This window comes from Accipiter gentilis, chromosome 8 (genome assembly GCF_929443795.1).
Source record: "Accipiter gentilis chromosome 8, bAccGen1.1, whole genome shotgun sequence".
NCBI lineage: Eukaryota > Metazoa > Chordata > Aves > Accipitriformes > Accipitridae > Astur > Astur gentilis.
The window spans coordinates 13,972,662-13,995,999 of record NC_064887.1 but is presented as its reverse complement, the minus strand read 5'-3'; the positions used below and the strand labels follow the sequence as shown (position 1 = coordinate 13,995,999).

At 37.5% G+C, this 23,338-nt stretch overlaps 2 protein-coding genes across 8 annotated transcripts in view; one reads left to right on the top strand and one right to left on the bottom strand.

Moving 5' to 3' along the window:
• ZZZ3 (zinc finger ZZ-type containing 3) overlaps nt 1-8,716 on the top strand; it is a 63,252-nt gene extending 54,536 nt beyond the window's left edge. For all 7 annotated transcript variants that reach the window (XM_049808583.1, XM_049808577.1, XM_049808582.1 and 4 more), the window contains exons 11-13: nt 2,903-3,037; nt 5,736-5,836; nt 6,204-8,716. In XM_049808583.1, the coding sequence (XP_049664540.1) occupies nt 2,903-3,037; nt 5,736-5,836; nt 6,204-6,348 (381 nt within the window). In that variant the 3' untranslated portion in view covers nt 6,349-8,716. The remainder of the gene's footprint in view (nt 1-2,902; nt 3,038-5,735; nt 5,837-6,203) is intronic.
• Nucleotides 8,717-8,756: 40 nt separating this feature from the next.
• AK5 (adenylate kinase 5) overlaps nt 8,757-23,338 on the bottom strand; it is a 99,642-nt gene continuing 85,060 nt past the window's right edge. The window contains exons 13-14 of the mRNA XM_049808586.1: nt 21,457-21,645; nt 8,757-11,105 (exon numbers count right to left, since the gene is read on the bottom strand). Coding sequence (XP_049664543.1) covers nt 10,995-11,105; nt 21,457-21,645 — 300 coding nt within the window. The 3' untranslated portion in view covers nt 8,757-10,994. The remainder of the gene's footprint in view (nt 11,106-21,456; nt 21,646-23,338) is intronic.

Sequence of the window (23,338 nt, the reverse complement as noted above, 5' to 3'; positions counted from 1 at the left end):
ACAAGAATTTAGACATATGTCTTTCCCACTTCCATATAGAATCAGAGGGACTATATCCTACCGTTAGGATGCTAGACAAGTTTCACGGCTGGTTTGACTCGCTGTGGCTTTACTGTGCTTAGACTGAAGAACCTGACTTGTTAATTTTTATTTTTATTTTTTGTGTTTGAGCTTAGTGACATCTTGTGTGTGAAGAGCACACACAATACTTCTGTTGCATAACAGAAGTATTAAGGCCACCCAGTATAAGTCCATTCATTTTCTTTATCGACTTTTTTACATGCACTGCATAATCTTCCTTAAATTATGAAATTTGCTCATCTGTTACTCAGTCTTAAATCCCATCTTCACTCATGTTCTGTATTCTCTTGCTGATGGTCTTTTGGTTCATCTACAGACATTCCTGATAACTTTGCATATTCCAATAAGAACCCTAAAAGGCCTGGAAAGAAAAATGCATATTGGAAGAGATGCAGATTACTATTACTTATCTCAAAGGAACTGGTTTTGAGCAAACATTCTTTTGTTCTGTATTGTTTTTAAATACATAATTTATAACTGTTCTGAATGTTTTCCTAAAACATTTTGGTTTTGCTGTGGTGTCCTAACTCTAATAAATATGGGCACCATAAATCAACAGGGATTTATTTTAATTTGGATAGGAGTTGCTGTTTTACATTTTTGCAGTGATAATGGTGGAGTTGTGCTCCTCTTCCCCCTTTTTTTTTAATTTGGCTTAATCTTTTCTTTCTTCACTAGTGCAGCATTTCCAGATGGATATATTTCTGGCTTGCAGTAATGTAGAAAGACACAGGTGAGCTCAGTTACCAAAAAGATCCCCATTATCAGTGCAAAATAGAAGCAATTTGGAAGAAAAAAGAGATCATAAACTATAATCGCAATGAATGTGCAGGGTTCTGTTCTAATGTTAAAAGTCAGGTCTCTTAGTGACAGTCATTGTCTTGGACAAAAATAGTTTGCATCAGCATGGTGAAGAGATGCAGCTTAGCAAGAAAATTATAGGAAAGGTTTTCTTTGACTTCTTTACAATGGAAATACCAGGTGCTGTTCCCTTGTAAAGATAGAAGATTTTGCCTGGATATTACCAGTCAACTTCACTGGCATAACCATTCCTGAAAAATTGTTTTAGTATAAATGAATTATTCCCAAGTGAACGCCCTCTATTCCCAACAGAGTGGATTTACATTTCAGTTATGGCTACTTCACCTTGTGAGTAGTCTAATTATTCTAGAATACAACTACTTACTATTCCAGAATGAGGTGTCCACACAGGGAGCTATCATAGCATAATTTGTTCAGTATACAGTTACTTAGTGCCAGGCAGTTTTTCTCAGAAAAACTTTTGAGATTTGCATGGAAGGTGAACCCCTGTTTTATATTAAGAAAATGTAGCTTGTCACCACACAATTTAATCATGTCATTTAATCTTGATTTTTCTGAACATTTTCAGTCTAGTCCTTTATATAGGCACATAATTGCTATTAAATAATTGATAAGGCCTTTAGAAATTTAACACTAAGGAGCAAACCTCTTTCTCTCACTTCCTTTAATAAACTTACTAAATAATACAGATTCTTTAATCTTCACAGATTCAAAAAAAAAATTTTGAAATTATATGTGTAGGCTACATTAGAAGCATTTTGATTACTATCTTGTAGTTGTTTTTCATAACTGAACATTCTTATCAGTATAGGATCTGAAAACTGCTCTACATCAATAAAGACTTGTCATCTTTGAAAACAGCTGATATATACCAAGTACAGTTGCTACAATTAAATAGCCATCTTGAAACAGGCATCCGAATTAGAATGAGAGCTTCTGTCCTCTTGTAATATTAAGGTCCTCAACCTTTGTTGAAGAAAATTAAATGAGAAAAAACACAAATGGTGTCTTTCTTTAAAGGGAGAGAACTATTTGTTGTAAATCTCTGGCAAAGTTGTATGCACCAACCTGTAGGGAGATTACTTTCATGATTCAGGAAAAATAGAAATCTATTTTCTTAAACTATTAAGAGACAGCATGAAGTAAAGGGATGAAGGAGTTGGCTAACTCTGAAACTTCTACTCTTCCAGTCATGGAATGATGCTTCTCATCATTTTTTATTCTTACAGCTAAAGGTGAGAAGTTAATAGTGTTAAGATTGACTGCCTTCAAATAAAGAATACGTATAATGGAAGCGTGCTACTGTCTTGATTTATGGGTCTTTTAAAAATCTGAGTTTGTGCAAAAATTCTTAAAAATGTAAAAAGTTTTTGGGTGTCATTTGCTTTTAATATTTTCACAGTATCGGAAGTACTTCAGAACAATGATTGTAACTACCCTTAGAATAGTATTATTCCATACCATTCCACACAATAATAAAGAAAAAGATCAATTAACTTGACAAAACTGTCCTGAAATTTCAGTTCCTAAGTATAATATCTGTTGCCAAGTACTTAAAACTAAAATAAACTAGCTTTGTCTCAAACAAAAGCTAAGTCTTCTACTGCAGCTGCCGTTTTGCCTGCAATGTACGAAGTGGATTATATGCAAATTGCAGTTAGGCATTTAACATGAGAAAAAAACTAGGAATTAAAGTTAGGCACTGCTCTCTCCTTTATACTACAGCTAAGGTCTTCACCAGAAGAACCTGTTTTGTAGGATAATGTGTTTTTTGTTTTAATGCAAATAATACAAAATAAAATGTAAGTTAGCTGTATGCGCTGTTTTGTGCTATGTTTTTAAAAATAATTTCCCAGTATGTTCCTTAGTTAGAATATATTGCCAGCATTTTCTCAAAGATTATTAATCATACATAGTGATTTATGGAATATGTGTCTTACTAGTTATTATATTCCTAAAGTAAAGAATGTTTCTCATTTTTATTTTAAACCATGAACAGGATGAAGAGAGTATTCCAATAACATATCGAGAGTTACCTGAATACAAAGAACTGTTAGAGTTTAAAAAATTGAAGAAACAGAAACTCCAGCAGATGCATGCAGAAAGTGGATTTGTGCAGCATGTGGGATTCAAGGTGAGTTTAAGAGATGTTATTCTGTTACCCAGTGGATTGTAGAAGTTTTCAAAGATAACATGGTTTGGATTTCCTAAAAAGGCTTTGTTTAATATAGCAAGTTTGGTTCCTTGTTCACTGTTCTTGTTCATTGTGTCTGCTTTCCCTCATCTTCTTTAATAAAAACAACCCATGCAATTCACTCTTTCCAATAGCTCAGGTTTGACTGAATACTGATAATGTATGAAAATTAATAAGCATACTATCTTTTCCTCATTCCTGTTATGAAAATACAGCTCTAGAGCCTTGTTAAATCATTATAGAATTCCATTTGACACTACGTTCTGTTTTGACAATGATTCATTGATGGTAATTCTCTGATTATGAATCTGGAGTCATTTTGCTTCCACCTGAGGCCAAAGAAGGGACAAAGATTTTGAATGAGAACAGTAATAGATTAATAATTATTTTTTTTTGTAGCAACTTCCCAATCCTATCAAGTAATAACTTGCAGAAGTTAAAGCAAGGACGTGAAGCAATGGTTATGTGAAATTAAGAAAACAAACATTAAGTTAAAATAATGTGTTGTCCCAGTATCAACCATTAATAGGCAACATGAAAGAAAGGGCATTCTCTAAATCGTATTTTCTGGTTTGCAAGGGATTTTCTGTGTAACTGGTTGCTATGTTGGAACAGTTTCTTCACCTTGTTTAGTGTTATGCAGCTAGATTTATTTCCTAATACCTATTTATATAAGAATACAAAGTTACTCAGTTTAAAGTTCAGTTCAAAATGACTGGAAAATTAAGACAGCCTCATCAGTTGACATTGACAGACTTAATCATGTAGTCAGACCACCAAACCACTTTTATTTTTGCTATTTTTTTTTTAAAGTTAGCATGGTGTGTTTGTTTGGTTTGTTTTGGGGGTTTTTTTTGGTGGTGTGTTGGTTTGGGTTGGGTTTTTTTTTTTTCCAGTTAGCGTTTACGTCTCCAAAAAATCGAAACTTTGATCAGGCAGACCAGACTCCTAGGTAACAAACTAGTTGCTTTTTCTACATAAAATTACTCTGAAAAGTAAATTGGCATTATGCAGTGTCAAGCATTCAAAGTTTGAAAGTTTCTTTGCAATCTGAATTTGATTTTATTACGCATTATAGTAAGCTATGAAATTACATGATTATGTACTATTTTCCCTCAGGAGTGCTGCCTAGCTCAGTGCATAGGCTGGATGGAGCTCACCTAATGAGCAGCCATTCAGAACACTTCTGGTTCTGCATGGCCTTCAGACTCATTTACTACACATTATTCAAACTCAACTTTGAATATTGAATTATTGAATCCCTTGTGGGATTTTTATGGCTTACGTTGCTATAATATCAGAGCACTTTGCAAATACTCTCTTTTTTTTTTTTCCTAGGAAATGAAAGGCATGGTATTATTTCTGTTTCACAGGGGAGAGGGAAGCTGGTGCACAGAAATTAAGGTCAAGGGTTTCCAATATCTTGCTTTTCAAATTGAGATAACTGGAACCAATTTTTTTTTTTTTTTTTTTTTTTTAGTATTTAGCGGTATTCTGAACTGGATATTTTCACAGAACAGGTCTGAGTATGCTTAGTCCCTCCTCATTATCAACTCTCAAGCTCTGAAATCCATCTGTGGAAGGAAGGGATACAGCTGTGACAAATCTGTTCATAAGGTGTTTGTAACCTTGAGTGGATTAGTTGTGGCCAGGAATGAGCTGCTGTGTAAATGGGTTTCACAGATGCTGAGAGAGAACTTCAGGTTCTGAAGGAAGATAAGCTATGGGAGAACAGGCTTGTTTCCCACGTTTCTTTTTCCTTTTCAATCCTGTCTCTGCAGCACTCTTCAGAGTTTAGATTTTTGAAAAGTTCTCCTTGCCTCCACAAGTCCAATTCTCAGGTTTCCTTTTTTTATCAAATATTTTTGCATTTCTGCCCCTCTACCATTGTGAGTTTTCATCCAGTCTTGGTGTTTGATTTGTACTTTGTTTTATCCAATTCGTGCCACGCTCTTCTTGCGCTTAGCGGCTGTTGTGTTGTCCCTGATTCTTTTCAGGGGATTTGTTCTTGTCGTCTTGCTGAGCTTTAGTTATAGACACGTTCCCTTCCCTGAACATGTTGTCCCACTTTCTTCCCAGCCACCTTGCTTTTAGTTCCAGCCCACCTATATTATGTTATTATATTTCCTGAGTTTGAAAATGCATCAATCTGACCTGTTGTGCCCTGATCTGCAGCTCATCAGCAGCCTCCCAACAAGCTCTACTGGTCTAGTCTTACTGCTTTCTTCTGCCATGGGAAGTGGATCTATATTTAGGCGTTTCATATGGTTGAACTTGAGCTGTAGAAACATCACATTCATGTATTCTGTCACAGCAGTTCTTAGAGCCATGTGAGGATAAGCAGTGACTGCAGGCAGTACTAGGTTTGATTTTGTTGAGGATAATGTCAACATGGAGCACTTGGGGAGTGGGAAGCAACATGAGAGCAAGATTGATCAATCCTCAGGGCTCTGGAGGGCCTCTCCTAGAGTATGAGGACTTCTTTATCCCTTATGGTCTGTGGTGAGAATAATTCAGCTGTGTGGGCTAGCAGTAATCGACCTACATACCTATATTTTTATGTGGTATATTGCTGTATACTGTTAACATAAGTGGATACAGTTGCTGTTTTATCAATGCTCTTCCATCTGCTTTGTAGTGTGATAACTGTGGAATTGAACCTATCCAGGGTGTTCGGTGGCACTGCCAAGACTGCCCTCAAGAAATGTCCTTGGATTTTTGTGATTCTTGTTCTGACTGGTAAGCAGCATACACTTCTACTTGTTACTTGTAATTCACTTGAATCTCTCTATGTGGCTTAATTGCTGTGTATGTTGGAAATCTTTGCTTCAGCACAGGACACATGCCCTGTGTTGGGTAAAGTGGAAGATACTTTAGCATGTATTTGTGGGAGATATATTTTGTAAGTGTGTTCTGGATGTATAATTTTTTTTTTTCTCAATACAGTGGACAGATAGGTTTGGCACTGTTAAAATAGTGGGGGTAATTGTACTTTATTAATAAATTGTTACCAAATTTGGTATGAATCTGTTAATATGATCGCTGTTTCTGAAAGTTAAAGAAAATATTTGACTTTTAAACTGTTATCTTTTTCTTTCCCTTGCAGTCTGCATGAAACAGAGATTCATAAGGAAGATCATCAGTTAGAACCTATTTACAGAGCAGAGACATTTTTAGACAGAGACTACTGCATGTCCCAGGGCACCAGTTACAATTATCTTGACCCAAACTACTTTCCAGCAAATAGATGACATGGGAAGCAGATCTACCATCTTGGGCTTACTATCCTCTTTGAAAAATAACAATGGCACCATTGTTAATTCTGTGCACATTTTGGAAAGACTCTGCTTTCCCTGAAATGTCGCTCACAGCATGACAGCTTCCTGGGTGTACTTGTCAAACTACAGCTTTGAGCTGTCATGGTTCTAGATCACTGAACAGCAGCTGAACATTCCTAGTGTGCAGAAGGTTTCACTGGGAGACTTTTCTTTCACCACATTAGTCATTTTTAGGTGGTGAATCTAAAGACAAAAGAAAAACATACAAAAGGGTGAGCCAGAAATGAGAGCACACATTAAAGGTAGAGTAAATTCCAAAGGCTTTGAAGAACTTGGTTATAATGAGATCCAGAGGAGATGAAGTATTTATATAAAAACAGTTTAGTAGCTTGCAGTTTTGTTGTGAAATAGTTTTCAGCACAGTAACTGACTTCTTTAGGCAAGGTTTTAACCAATGACAGTGTTTGCTTCTAGGATGTACTCTAAAAAATACTCACTGTCTCAGCAATGGTTGGTTACAGGCCTTTATTAAATCTGAGCTGCTTAATCACATTGACTTCAATTTTTTTAATTTTTTTAATTTTTTTTTTTTTTTTTTTTAAAAACCACGATGAACTCTATTTACCAACAGTGAAGCACTACAGGGAGCAACTGTGGCATTGCTTCCTTAACCAGCTCATGGTGTGTGAATGTTATAAAATTGTCACTCAGATATATTTTTTAAATGTAATGTTATATAAGATGATCATGTGATGTGTACAAAATATGGTGAAAAGTGCCAGTGGTAGTAACTGTGTAAAGTCTCTAATACTCAACATTAACTCCTTTAAAATAAAATACACAGCCTTCTGCCTCTGTATTTGGAGTTGTTAGTGCAACTCATCAAAGAAAACTGCCTAATATAAATCATATATATGGTAATAATTTTTCCTCTTTTGTAGTCTGCACAAGATCCATGAAAGATTGTATTTTTATTACTATTTAAACAGTGATTAAATTTAGCCTGAGCAGTGAGCAAGGGTTCACATGCATTCTTTTATACTGCTGGATTTTGTTGTGCATCATTTAAAACATTTTGTATGTTTCTTCTTATCTGTGTATACAGTATGTTCTTAAATAATGTTCAATTGTCAGGAGAACTGTGAGAAATAAACTATGTGGATACAGTCTGTTTATATATAGAATGCTTGCTGTGACTTCCTTTCTGTGTAGTTCTGACTTTTTAATCAAGATGGAAAACATTAAAAGGACATTTTAATACGTCATACAAATACTCACTATGCAGACCTGCAAGATGCTCAGCGCCTTCCTCTGCTGTTCGTTTCAATGGGAACTGATGGTGCTCTGCACCTACTTAAAATCTGCTTTGCCTTTTGCAGGATTAGCATTTTAGTTTTCTCATATCTTACAGACTGTTCTTTTTCAGATCGCAGAAAATTCAGATTTTAGTAGCCTTGGTACACTGTATACCATTGTCTGAGAAGCTTTGTAATTATTGTGACGTTTTAGTTAATATATTTTCTATTGAAATGTACAGCTTGTGATTCAGAAACACTTGATTATTTTATAACTGTAATAGACTTCCAGTTGCTTTGACACTTGAATACTCAGAGTAATTGGTGAGAAAAGAAACTAATTTGACTTAAAAAGATGGCAATAAGAAGGGTAATTGGCTGGCTGTACCTAATAACTAAGCTATAAATTGATCAGTATTAAGTTTTGCAATAACTTTAGGTGTAGTTATTTTTTGCTTCAGAAGAAAAATTTTTTTAAGCATTTAATCTGTTTTGAAGGTAATACAGTACAGTTACTAAAACACTGAGCAAGTATCGTATGTAAACATATCTCACGTATCTAGTGTACTTAAATTCAATGAACCTGAAAAAAAAATACAACACAAAAATTCACATTATGTATTTTAGGTTTTAATTGGAAAAGATGCTGCTCTGAAAGGCTCTCTAATACCATAAAAATATGCTTTCCACATCATTCATGCTGTGTATAGGAAGCTAGAGTTGGTGAAGGTCTATCTATTATCAGGGAGAAAATCTGTGGTCATATTTGTTTTCTGTTGATATCCTGAAAAAATTACTGGAAGAAAATAACGAAAGTACATTAGTGAAAATATTCAGTCATCAATTTAGGATAGCTTGGGAAGAACAAAAAGCCATGGTACATTTTGACAGGATGAGAGGAAATGGCCTCAAGTTGCAGCAAGGGAGATTTAGGTTGGATATTAGGAAAAATTTCTTTACTGAGAGGGTTGTCAGGCATTGGAACAGGCTGCCCAGGGAAGTGGTTGAGTCACCATCCCTGGAGGTATTCAAAAAGCACACAGACAAGGCAGTTCAGGACATGGTTTAGTGGGCATGGATGATGGTTGGACTTGATCTTGAAGGTCTTTCCCAACCTAAATGATTCTATGATTCTATTCTATGATTTGAATGAGATTGGAAGCAGAAGGAGAATTTCAAGTCTGAATCACCCAAGAAAGAAGTGTCTTTGGTTAAGTCCTCTTTTTATTGAATATGTATAAATATTTATATTTCCATATGCATGCATATAAAGCTATTTTTCTTGCATACATTATGAACGTATGCAAATAGATATCTAATGCACATACACCCAATCAAGCATGGGAATTTTTTTGTTTTGTTCCACAGAAAAGACCAGAAGAAGCAGAAAGAAAAATTAAACTGAAACTGTATGTTAAATAATTTTTGTAATTTGATTTAAAGAAAAAAAAAAAAAAGGAGATGATTGTTGCCTTTGTTCCCATCCCACACAAGTATGATACTCCACACTTTTTTAACTTATATTGTAATTAGAAGTAATAAAAAATACTCCAGAAAACCTACCCAGATGATTTGCAACTTCATGGTAACTCCAGAATATTTTACTTTTTTTTTTTGAAAAATACTATACCAGACAGCGGCTAGTGCTTCAAGGCTCGGTTTAGAAAAACCTGCCTTTTCAAGCTGATGCATTCTGAAAATCTCTTGCTTAAAGCTGTTGTACTGCAGACGTTACTGGTCACTTAATGGCACTTGTCTGGAGCTGGAGAAGCGCTTCTTAGAGCATCAGAGGTAAAATGTAGGCTATAAAAGGACCCAGGAGAGAAGGAACATCCAGGATATGAAGGATAAGAACATATCTAAAACAGTCCCTTAAAAATAATTGAATTAGCATTTACGGGGCAAATGCCAAGGAAGAAAAAGAGAACAGAAGAATCTGCCCTGAAGGGAAAAAGGACATACTCTGTAAGCATGCTGATTTGAGCTATATTTTCAAGTCATGTACTGTGCTTTAAAAAGGATTAAACCCACATATACTGTAACAGATATCATTACTCCTCATTTTTGTACATGTTTTATTTGTGTTATGTCTTGATTACAAGAAAGGTAACTTTAAAAATACAAATTTGCCGCATAAAGTACAACTTGACAGTAAGAGCAATCATGCAACCCACTTCAGCTGTGAATTCATCCAGTAGTTCCAGTAAGAGGATGCAATTACTTTACAGGCATGTCAAACAAGCTTTTATTTAGCTATCAGAATACCAAAGAAACTCCACAGTATTTTGGTTAACCTAACAGAAATACGATATGTTTTTTACAGACTTTTTTGCAGATAATATGGATAAATGGCTTACTAAAGATGCAAGCAATATGAATCAAATAATCCCTGACCTTTTCCTTCCCTCCTGCCCCCCGCCAAAGTTTTGGCAATGCCAGTACAAGATGATGACCTGAATTTTACATTTGAAATACTCCGAAATATTAAAGATTTCTTCATACATTCTGGCTCATAGTCAACATTATATGTAGACTATAATATAGTAAAACTTCTGTTAATATGGATAATTACTGGGTAGCACGTTTAACTGTACAATACAATCATTATTTTCACTTCAGCTCACAAAACTGGGACGTCATCATTTATAAGGTCCTACAGTTCCCAGCAGAAGACAAGGCTGTCTCAGTGGTGTCTACTCCATGATAATGGATTGACAGACTTCCACAATATTCAACTGTATCTTCACCTTCAATTAATTTTTCTTCTTGTTGTAATACTGTTCTGGGGATGTGTGAAAAGTTTATCTAAACTTTTGGCTTGACTAATTCTAGCTGTCTTGCAGCTGCGTGTAACTGAGAACAGATTTTAGTCACTAAAGCCCAAGAACAAGCTAAGTGACATCACAAAAGTTAATACTGTTAATTAGAAGAAAATAATAACCAATAGGAAACTTGTGTGCAGTAATCTTAAAGTTAATATGCTAAATGGTGAATGATGGTTGAAGAGCTCACTGCTGGCCAGGCACTGTCTGATTTCCAATCAAATAAATGTATGAGATCATGAAATACAAACCAGAGCTGCTTTTCACCATGCTGCTTTTAACCCATGAAGAGCAAACAACCAAGAAAACAATATACAGTTCTTAGTGTAGAGTTAGCATACAGACGACTTTCTATTGAGTGTATTGTCAGAACAAAGATTTCATCTAAAATAACATACCACATGCACAAAGTCCAGATACCTCTCAAGAAAGCAGTATTGCTTTGAACAGCATTTTAATCACGACTGTCAAGTGCACGTAAGGTGAGGCTGTGTATACACCGTTACTGCGTTTCTGTTGAAAAAGAAAATGCTGCCTCTTCCTTTTTCAGAAAAGAGTCAATTGTCTTGCAGATTTCCAGAAAAACATCCTCCTGTGTTCCTTCTGCATCAACCTGTGAAGCAGACAAAAAACATTAGTTTTGATTAAGTTACAAAAAATGATCTCAGAATCTAAACATTGGCACAAAAATACAGTCCAATATAAAATAAAAGTTGTTCTGTTTCATGTTATAAGCATTCTGATGTAGAGGAGCAGATTCCGTAAACCAAACTATTCACTGTGTTTCCACAGATTTATGTGAGAAGGTTCTGTAGGCTCCATCATCTTGGAGCAAAGTACATTAATCAAATGAGGGAGCTTAAGCTCTTTCTCCTAAGTACTTATGTTTTAAAGTAAAATTACACCTTTGATATACAGAATAGTTTCCAAAGATTTTTAGAAACTACTTTAACACTTAATACCCTTCGAAAGAATAACTTTGATATCATACCGTTAATGAGATGAATAGCACCGACTTGTTAATTTGTTTCTTGTCATCTGAAGTGTCAGAGTATGAAATGCTGCGACTGACCTAAAAGCTTTCAAACAGCAGTAACTTTGCAAGGTTGTGTGTTTCTGTGCATTGGTATTTGCAAGCTTGTTGAATTGATTCTGGTTTTATGATGACCTTTGGGCAACATGTGTTTTATAGCGGCACTGGTTTTGTTGTACAAGAACTCACTTTCATTGAAGAAATTTTTTTCTTTAACACCCCACAGGTTGTTTTGGCCAGAGATTGTCCAGGCTGTTCCAGTTATTTTTCATGACTGGACTTCAATAAAAACAAGACCAATTTATTCTCCTATACTGAGGAAGAGAGAGCTGCATTTAAGCGAAGAGGAATGATGTTTGTAGCCAGTAATACTTCTGTGTGTTCCCTAGGAAATGTAATGTAGCACCGAGGTTTTCTGAGTGATGAGTTTCATGTCCATCCCACGCAGTGAGTGTCATGCAGGTCGTACTCGAAGAAGGGGAGCTGTCTTTTCCCTTCACAGTAGTGACAGAAGAAGCGTTCGTGCTGGCTGTGTACACCACGTAGATTGCATCTGCTGATTATTCAGCTCCTCTCAAATGCTTGGTGAAAGCCTTGCTTCTCTACTCAGAAGTGAGCTTCCTCTCTGCTTCTCCATGCTTAGTCTTTCATGCATGTGTGGCATGGAGTTTGCACACATTTAGATGGACCCATGACAGCTTTGCTAAAGCCTGTTTTTCTGAGCTATTGCTGCATTTTCATCTCCAAGTTGCTGACTAGGATGCCAGACAATTGTAATGTTTGAAGGGGACATTCCTGACCATCATACTTTCTGCCACCTCTTTGTTCTGCAGGAGAATAAAAGGAGTTTCAAACTCCAAAACATGTCCTTTTGAAATCGGCCATGAAATTCTTCTCAGATGCGGTGTTGACTTGCAGCCAGCTCCTGTACAATCTGGCTGCACTCAATGTACGTTTAAGTTGCTCAGTGCTAAGTCCTGCGTGGGTGTCAGCAGCTGCTCTTCGCAGAGACCCAGCAAGGGATTGCATTCACGCTCCGTAGCTTGGTTTCGCTCCTGGTGGCATCCGCAGATGCTGAGCAGTTTGGTCCCTTGTTGAATCCTGTCGGAAGTGCTGGCACATCCAGCCAGTCTACCTCCACACACAGCAGTGCCAGCACTGGAAATGACCAGCCTGGCCAACCTTTAAGGAGTCATGCCTGACTGGGTCCAGTCCTCTTGGACTCACTGCAAGGGTATCTTACAGTCGGAGTTGAACTACCCTCTCCTCTCCCCTCGCAAGCTTTCAGAAGCACGGTTCTCTTGCTTCCCTTGCTCTCTATCGTGTCGGTGTTTCCTGACGTTGCTGCTTTATGTGATGCTGAAGTACGGACATGCCGGCAGAGTTTGTGAAGCAGCAGGTGGTGCCTTTGAAAGGTCAGTTCTCAAACAAGGCCTGCATGTCTTTCAGAAGCTTTCTACGCCACAGAAACAAAGGGGTTAGGAGGGAGTTACTTTCTCGTAGCAAAGAGAAAAGGGGAACAGTGAACCATTCTGGACCAGATGCCTACCTTCTCCACTTGCAATAAAACTAGCAATTCCAATCTCAGCTGCTATAAAGCAGCCTGTTTTCGTCTGCCTCAACTGCCGAGACACCTATTTTCATATGGCTATCCCGCAGGAAATACACTTCACAGAGGGTGAAGGCCACAGCCATTTCAAAGCTCTCTTGTCTTAATATGTATTTTTATTATCTCTTTAGTCCATAAATACATCTGCACTGGCTAATTAATCTAATCTAATCAGCACAGCTGATTGCCATTGGCCTTCCGGTGACCTCTTCTAGAACTGGGACTGACACTCATGTCTAGATCTAGGCAGTTGTGATGAAGAAATTGCCACCCTTTGTGACTAGCTGGAACGCTGACTTCCTAACACTCGCAGTAAAATATGGATGAGCGTGACTAATGACAGCCCCAGTGCTTCCCATTCTGGCCTGCTAAATAACAAACGTCCAATTCATAAAACCAACCTAAAGTTGTGGCACAAAACTAAATTAATGTGACAATGATTCACAGCTAGTACTACAGAAATTCAGTCACACTCTGCAGCTCCAGGAAAGAAAACTTTGTTTTTCTCAGTTTATAATAAAGCTTATAAATTAGGACTGTTTTCAAGGTTATTCAAGGCTACTGGCTTCTCATAAAAGCAAGATCCAGATACAGTTTTCCATAGTGCTTCCAGTTTTGAAATGCTACTATGGCTTTAGGTAACTTCAAATACAGAGAAATTTAATGAGCTCATATGAAAAATTACTGAAGTAATCATATCCATAGTACAATATTGCTCCTTTTGGCATTAAATTCAGCCAATTAAATTTTCTGTCATCAAATCTCCATTTGTTGTAGGTTTGGGGATTTAGAACCCTAAATGCATACTGCCACTGAGAAAAACCCAACTGTCTGTAGAAAGTGAGGACCACTGTTTTCAGAAAGACTCTGGAATAAACTCACTAGTTAGAAGCTTCTTATTGAAGGTCAGTTAAGTTCAGCTGTGTTATCACTAACATTTATTTCTTTGTCATTAAAAAGAGTGTTAAAAACCTCTCTGAGGCAGTGCAGTACCTGGTTCTCAGAGCAATGGATCAAGCTGTCTGGAGATCCAGTGGAAACATGCTGCCCCGATACCTATTTGCATTTGGCACAAATTTACCGCTGTGTTTTATCTATAATCCCCTGCTAGTGTTTCTGATGTATATTTCTAGACTGGTGTCTCATCTAATGGGTCACAAGCCACCAAGGGGAGTGACATAGAAACACTTGTTCCTTTGTTCCCCACCTACTTCCCTACCAGGGTTAATGATTCTCTGACAACCTTTCAAAAGATGGAAATAAATTACATACCTGCTATCACTATTACCATTTATTATCCCTTCCCTAAAGGGAAAAGTACACATTTGCCCCTCCCCAGAGACACTTCTAACAAAGGATCAGCATGAGAAGGCTCAGAAGTGGAAGATCTTGAGAGGGTGGATGGTCACTTGTTCTCTCATAATGGTTATGAAAAATGTTTGTGGTAAGAACCTAATAACTACTGCTTACCCAGCATGTGACTTCAACTCATTTTAGAAAGAAACGGTAAAACAACACTGAAAAAAGAAGAAAGAAAAAGAAAAAAAAAACACAAAGAAAAATGCGTTTTGGTTGAACTTTGTAGTCTCAGCTTCCATAGCATGTGATCTGAAATAGTGAAGGTGTTTGGACATCCTTGAAAATCCTCTGCTCTGGACTGCCTACCTTATTATACTCATGCCCCTTTTCCTCAGATGACTTTGAATAGAGAACTTGCATTTAAGACACCTACTAGGCGTCTTACGTTACCTAGGTAGGATCAGTTTTGTCTTGCTTGACTAGCAATGCATTGCTCTTCTCTATTACTTATTACCCTCCTACATACTGTCACTTGAAAAAAGCTTTAAAGGATGAGTCAGATATTAAAAACAATCAGGTTTTTTTTTTTTCTCCCTTTTTTTCTTCACTGAAGGGGGCCACATATTCAAAGGTATTTACATTTAACCACATTAAGACACAAGTAGGTATCTACTGAAATTTCAGATGCACTTTTCCGTCCATCTGCCTTGGAAATCACTAAGAAATAAATTTTAAAACAAAAGTATCTACCTGCTTACTACAGCCACCATAGTGCATTTTGTTTCATTTCATTCATCTGAAACATCTGATTCCCACAGAATCGGGCAGCTTGCAACTGCTGTCTTTGTGAGTAGTGCTTGCAATCCTTGCATTTCTAGTATGAGGTCTTTGTTAAAAAGCACCTGTTTGCTGTCCTTAGCAGCAGGTGGGTGTTCTGTAAACGACTATGAAAGAAATTACGGAATATTAAACTATATCCCCAAAACATGATTTTTTTAAAAACTAATTGGAAAATTTCTAACTTATTGGTACAACTACTTTACCTTCCAGAACACAATTTAGAAACTTAATGCTTTAGCAGAGAAGTGAGCAGAGGACACTAATTCTTTGGCCTTCGTTCTTCAGTCAGTTTATCTTCCCTTGTAAATACATCCCCATGAGTTACATCACAGTTCTTCATCTCTGCTGGGTGGCTGGAAGGATCACTATTATTTATTCCTGTCAGGTTCACAGATGTTTCATCTGCACCCAAAGTCTCCACCCTTTGTGCATGCCTCACACTTCCACTGCTGAGCAGAAACACTAACAGGTAATCTTGGTCAAAGGGAAGTTTCAGATGGAGTTCTGATCTTTGGCAGCTTCATCGGCTCACTGTTCTTGTTCAGAGGTCAGGGGAATGAAAAAATGTTCCATTTCCAAATATCGTAATAGTTATTTATGAATGCATCAATACACAAGTGTGGTGGGTTGACCCTGGCTGGATGCCAGGTGCCCACCAAAGCTGGTCTATCACTCCCCTCCTCAACTGGACAGGGGAGAGAAAATATAAGAAAAGGCTCATGGGTTGAGATAAGGACAGTTTAATAAAGCAAAAGCAAAGGTCACACGTGAAAGCAAAGGAAAACAAAAGATTGTATTCTCTACTTCCCTTCAACAGGCGATATCTGTCCGCTTCCTGGGAAGCAGGGCTTCAGTAACCATAGCGGTTGCTCCAGAAGACCAATGTAAATAACAAAAGCCCCCCCCCCACACACTTAGCTTTTATTGCTAAGCTGACATCATATGGTATGGAATTTCTGTTTGGTCAGTTTGGGTCAGCTGTCCTGGCTATGTTCCCTCCCAAGATCTTGCCCACCCACATCCTACTGGTGGGGGGGAATGTTGGAGAGAGAGCCTTGATGCTGTGCAAGCACTGCTCAGCAGTAGCCAAAACACCTTTGTGTTACCAACACCTTTCTAGCTACCAATACAGAGCACAGCACTGTGAGGGCTGCTATGGGGAGAATTAACTCCGTCTCAGCCAGACCCAATACTCTAGGTTTACAGAAGGTCATAAAATTTTCATTGATTAAAATGGGAATGCTGTTACAACAAGATACCCTTGTCTCTTCTGTGCAAGTAAAACGAAGTGAGGCTTTCTAATGACTGCAGAGGAAGGTAGGTCAGACTTGAGTTTTTCTGCCTCTACTGTGTTTATTGGGCTCCTTCCATCCACGTGTAACACCCATTCCAACGCAGAGAATAAGGAAGCTAATTTGATAATGTAGTCTCAAGCACATCTTGATATGGCATGACAGATCAGTTCCTCCTCCACTGAGTGCTCATTTAACATCTAATTCCCACACCAGACCTTTTGCTGGCCTCATGGCCAGGACTGAATTTTACATTTGCACATTTAATCTGCCTGCTTCAGGACTGAAAACTTTTAGGCTGGATAAGACAAGTTCCTGGTTTCAGCTGGAATAAAGTTAATCTTCTTCCTAGTACCTGGTATAGTGCTGTGGTTTGGATTTAGGATGAGAATAACGTTGATAACGCACTGATGTTTTAGTTGTTGCTAAGTAGTGTTTATACTAAATCAAGGATTTCTCAGCTTCTCATACTGCCCTGCCAGTGGAGGCTGGAAGTGCACAAGAAGTTGGGAGGGGACACAGCCAGGACAGCTGACCCAAATGAGCCAAAGGGGTATCCCATACCATATGACATCATGCCCAGTATATAAACTGGAAAAGTTGGCCGGGGGACACTGCGGCTCGGGGATTGGCTGGTTATCGGTCAGCGGGTGGTGAGCAACTGTATTGTGCATCACCTGTTTTTTCTATTCTATTATTATTATTATTATTATTAATTAATATACCTTCCTTTTCTGTCCTATTAAACTGTCTTTATCTCAACCCACAAGTTTTCACTTTTTTTGTTTTATTCACCCCCCCATCCCACTTAGGGGGGGAGTGAGTGAGTGGCTGTGTGGTGCTTAGTTCCCAGCTGGGGTTAAACCTTGACAGATATGTACCACCATTGCCATGTGCTGTTCCCAATCTGTGGAAAACCTTGCCCAGTCCTAAATACACTTAAAATGGAGAAATCAAATAATACCGATATGCCAACCCTAATTTCTTGTTAAACAGGTCTATTTAACAATTCTGATTTTCTTTTCTGTGGCAAAGCAGGGACTGGGTGCTACAGTTAACCCCTACAAGACAAGATCGCTTACACAATTAAACACTATTTCTTCTACAATTACTAGTAGTGCTTAGTCATACATTGCGGTAAGCTGACTAGAAAAGGTTAATGCTGAATCTTCATGGCACTTAGGTCAGATTTAGACTCTAATATTCCTCTTAAAATCTCAAAATCCACTCCTCTGAATTCTTAAGAAAGCACATGGCTGGAATCCCAAGGGACGTAAAGCTCACATAGGCTTTCCACTGAACAGCTGCTTCTGGTGAAAAAACAAGCCTGGGCAGGAATAACTTTGCAGAAGGCAGCAACTAAAGATTCTTTTAGACCCTTCTTCTCTTTCTCTCTTAAATAGCTTCTCTTCAGATGCTTTGGCCATCGCTTATCCTGGGATCACAGACTGATCTGGATCTGCATACAGCACCTTCAGGTAAGGTATCACTTCCCTGAAGCTATTGGATCCCACCAGCTTTGCCTGAGAAAGAGTGCACAAGCCTCTGGTCTGTAGTTACATGAAGATCCATGCATTATTTTTTTTAAAAAACCCATGAATGTAGATGAGAGAATTTATTTTAAGGGGTCTTTAAATCAACACTTCTAAATTAACTTTGGTGGCTTTGCTTGAAACAGATTAGGAAACATATACACAGTTCTTTCAGCGAGCAGAATTATAGAGGCAGCATCGTCTTAATGGCTGCATTGCAACCAGCGCTGGTCAATGTTGCAGAGTAATAAAACCCACTTAGGAATGAATGAATTCCCAAAGCTGAAAACATGTAGTGTTATAATTAAAATCAGGAAGAAAAATATTAAACATGTTAGACTGCCTCTAGGTAAAGTTTCAGTCTTCTGTGTATGTATATGATATAACAAATAACAAAAAACAAGGACTATTTTAGCCTAGCCCGCACAAAAAAAAATTGCAGTCAGAAGTATTACTGAGGCAGTTTTTCTGCTTTCCACCTGAATTCCCTTTCTTCATTCAGAGAACATCAGAGTGGCTGCTAATGTCAATGCTTAGCAGTCTGTAAAATATGTTGCTATAAATAAGAAACTAGCGCCGTGTCCTGGGCATTGCAAACTTCCCCTTCACTCTCTGCTTTCTTCAACACATGTAGCTTAAACATATCCACCACTAAGTTTAAAAACTGTAAACCTAAATGTCTGTTCTCTCTTAATTTCCCACACATTTTGTGTTATCTAGTTCTCTTTGTTTCAAAACAGCTGTTGACCAAGACTTAACTGTCTTTTCTTTGTCTTTATTCTTTAAATTGTTGAGACAAATAATGTATAGGTTTGTAAGATGTGCATTTACAGAATAATAATACAGGTTGGAAAGAATGTCAGTGGGTCATCTAGTCCAACCTCCTGCCCAAAGCATGACTGGGCACTGGAAGGGTGCCACTATGCTAGGCACTATGTTTGAGTTGAGTCATTGACCAAGTCAGACTGCATGATTAAACTCTTTTGAGTTCACTTATCCAGGAAAATTGCCCAGAAAAATTTCCTAAACAAGCATTGCTTCCAGAAAAATTACTATGTTTCACAGTATTTAATGTATTTCCAAAACTGAAAGGTTTTTGTTTTTTTTATCCGAGCATTGTCCACTGCAGAACTGATAGGGAATATTTGGATCAGAATAGCTATTGCAGTCAATTGGCCTGTGCAAAAAAGTGCTCAGACCTGCTTTTCCACTTTCACTGTAGGTGCAAAGTAAACTTTAAAATAGATACCCACAACTGTTCAACAACACTTGGTTAAAAAAATCCCTTCTCTCACCCATGAACAATAAAACATTAACATGCTTCTTGTATGAAAACTACATTTGCTTCTGCTTCTTGCTGTACAGGCACCAGGGCTGCAGGCTTGTACCCCAGGCTGGCTGAGGGTGACAAGGATAGCCTTGGGAGGATTAATTTTAAAAGCCTACATCTGCTGAGTATTTCGGCAGTGTTCTCTAAATGCTGATGAATAACTGAACATCATAAGGGTTGGGGGTAATCTCCCTACTTTACTGAAATCCATAATGGAATCACATCTTTGATAGCAGATGTGTATTTCATCAGTTTAGTAAAAAGTGGATGAGGTAGACATTTCAATACAGAGTACCTGTGTTCAATAAAAATAGAACATGTTTTTCAACCTTAAAAAAGACATTTTACATGATAATGTTTATATAGCTGATTTTATAGAGCTTTCAGACCCAATAGGTCCACCCAGAAGATGGAAGTACATTGAACACCTACATTCATCAGAAGCAAGTACCATGGAAAGATATTGTAAGAAAAACAGTGTAAGCACTGTTCAAGCAATGCCCGAATATTTTCTAACATGCAAACACACAACGTCAACTCCCCCAAAAACTAATGATAAAAGTGTACAAAGCACATAAGGGACCAGGCAAGTCCCTTAAGGAACTAATGAGCTTTCAAGAAAAGACTGCATGTTTTGCCATTGCAGACTGCATAGGAGCTGGAGAAGAAACTTGCAGCTGAAGTATTAAGGAAGGGCAAGGAGACTCTACATCAAGTGAAATAAGGCAGACCATGAATGCAAAACCTGTGTGAAAGTATTTATTGTAGTTTCATTCTCTTAGAGGCTGTCACTTCCCTGATGCTTCAAAAAGGGAAACACTGTGGTAGGCACAGCTCACTGGAATAAAATCTTAAGAGATACAGAGAGCTCCATTTTCCTTTGCATTGCACTGAGTTGGTGTACTGCATATTGTACTGAATTCCTAATTAGATGCATCCTTGCAATGGTAGCTTGTCAAAGAAAATACAAATAAAACCAGATAATCATTCTTAAGCTTAAAAAAGAAAAGTAATTGGGGATTTTCTTCTGTCACTCTGGAGTTTGCCTTCTGTGCACTTATTGTGGGGTTAGCAAGACACAAATCAGGACTCTCCCTTTGAGTATCATTTTTCTCAGGACTATGTCATTTACTCTGTACTCAGGTCGGGATATGGGTGCATAAATTAAGTGCATGTTTCTCTTTTGGGAACTCTGCAGAGGAGAAAGGTTTGGGATATGTGATTTGCATGTTTGCTACAGCCTCTAGAAAAAAGCTCCCATAATATTTCCAGAAACTATTATTGGATTCTATCCCTTTTAGGACAAGGAGGATCAGTAGGACTAGATCTTTCTGTAGCTGAACATGAAGGACAGTTTGCCATAACAGAGCAGAGAAATATATAAAAAGAAATATAAATATCCCATGTAAATGAGTTTACAGATGTGCTGTGCCAGCATATACATCACTTAATTGCACTGATGGAATTTTTCTTGCTTCTCTGTGAAGTATTGATTAGAGAATAAAAAGAATGCTTTAAATATCACATCCTGAGCACATGTAAACTGAGGTAATTCATTGAAATTAATACAACTATGTAATTTATTCTAGCAGAAAGATCTTTCTTGTGTGCAGGTCTGTTTTATTTCAGGATATACACTGTCAGTTTTGTAAATTTAACTAAAGGGCTTTGGATTAACATAATCTTTCATCCTAGTTCTGAAAGCCCTTATAGAGAAATAAATCCTAATACTTAAAGAAAAGCTTTCAAGCATTAATGTTTAATAAGAGATTCTATACAGATGAGGTAGTGATTCAGGATATGTTCTCAGACTCGGGATAAATCTGTGGTTTTATTCTTTCAAATTGTACTGTGGAACTCAGAGGTTTGTAGAAGTTGCAAACAAACCAGGGAAGTGTAAGATGAGAACAAACTGGGAAGTGCAGAAACTAATACAGTTCATAAATGCCGTCGTGTCAGTATTTTCTGAATATTGCTCATATAATGGAAGTAAAAAGCAGTATTTAATTAAAAGGGTCAAGCAATTTACCTTGCATAACTGTGTCTTCCTTTCATAGTATGCAATCACAGGTTTTGATGCTTGGAAATAGCTTTCGATTGCTTCCTTGATGGTTTCGGTGTTATCAGAGTGCTGACTGCTCTGATTTCTCATCAGAAGGCGACTGTTCATGGTTTCTGCAGAGCAGTCTAGGCAGAAAACAAGTTTTGGCTCCCCAAACTAGAGACAAAGAAAAACAATAAGTATTCAGACCACTGGGCTGGTAGAACTGATTTTGTTTGGACAATTTGGAAAAGAAATGCTACCAGAAGAGTCATCAAGGAATTTATTAGCAAATTACTTTCATATTTGTCTATGCAGAAATTACGCTTATTAAAAAAAACCCACTTCTTATTATAGCAGCACTTAGAGATCCCAGTATTCAGGACCAAGGCTGTGCTTGACTGGGCTCTACACATACAGAGAAAAGGAGAGATAATCTGAAAAATTCTGGCTACTTGGGCTGAAGGAACGTCAGTTTTTTCATTATTTGTAACTGTTTGATAAAAGCTTGATGCAAGTAGCACTGGACCTATGGAATTCTTGACACAGTTGTTTTTCTAGCATGTGCTTTGTTCAATCTGTGAAAAGTACATTTTCATTCAGGAAGTGGTAAACTATAGCTTAGAATTTCAAGAGGCAATAGAAGGAAATATCCAAATTAAAGTGTGCCCACTTGAAACAGAAATGAGTAGCAACAGACAGGCTCAGGGACACCATCAAATGCTTGTTACTGGACATATTCACAGGAATAGATACTGTGAATTGCTTTATGTCATACACTATTTTATGTCAATATTCACTGTGTAACTCTACATCATTACTACCCATGGCATCAAGGAATGATGTGATATATTTCTTTGCATTTTCAAATTGGTGAGTAATTTCCAAATTTTGTGAGAAGCCCACCATTTAGTGCTTTTTGGCTAGTGCCAAACTAGTCATAAGGGAGAGTCTGCCCTTTTCTATAAAGAAAATAAATACAGATTTATTTATTTTTATTTCCAGGCCTTGGCAAAGATAATAAATAATTGTCTCTATCTACATTTTATCATAGATATTGCAGTAATTTATGGGTGAAAAAGAACTGGCAAGAAAGAGCAAAATGTTCTTTATAATATTTTAGGAGAGAGCCAAAAGTTCTAAACACAAATCTCCATCGTTCTTTCCCTGACATGCTGAAAAATATGTGTGTCATTTAGCATAAACCTTGCAATTCACTCTGTCATGCACCCTGCTCAGGCACAGCTCTCTCTGACACAAGGTTTTGTCTGAGCAGCAACTGTTGGGCTGAGTCTAAAGGGATGAACTCCACTCTATCAAGTAAAATAAAGGTGTTACAGGATCAGAGAAAAGTAATGTGATAATTTTTCCATGCAGTTATGTATTAAATCCTTCAGAGATGCTCTCAGGCTTTTTCTCATTCCTTCCCTTTCTAGCAGGGATTTGGAGAACACCTCTGAGGAAAGAGTGAGAAGTTTTGAGAAAAGAGGACTGTTCTTCACACTAGTGACCATTAGAAATTCATGACCATTAGAAATTCATGCTTTTACCATGGCTACAGCAAAGAAAGTCTAAATGACTGATATATGGAAATTGCCATTGTTACCTTTGTTGACAGCCCTTAAAGGAAGAAATATTCTAAAGGTAAATATTTCATGTTAGGCCCTCTGCATTTGACTGAGGATGTCTGGATTATGTTGACCTTTATACTACCTTGATGACTTCTAAGAGACAGCTGAAGCCAAGGGATTATGTCAGACAGTTCAATGACAGGCTCTTATCCATCCATTTTTTCCACATGGCTCAGAAAACATGAATGCTATTAGCAGCAGCAGTATTGGGTTTGGGGATTAAAAAAGCCAACAAGGCA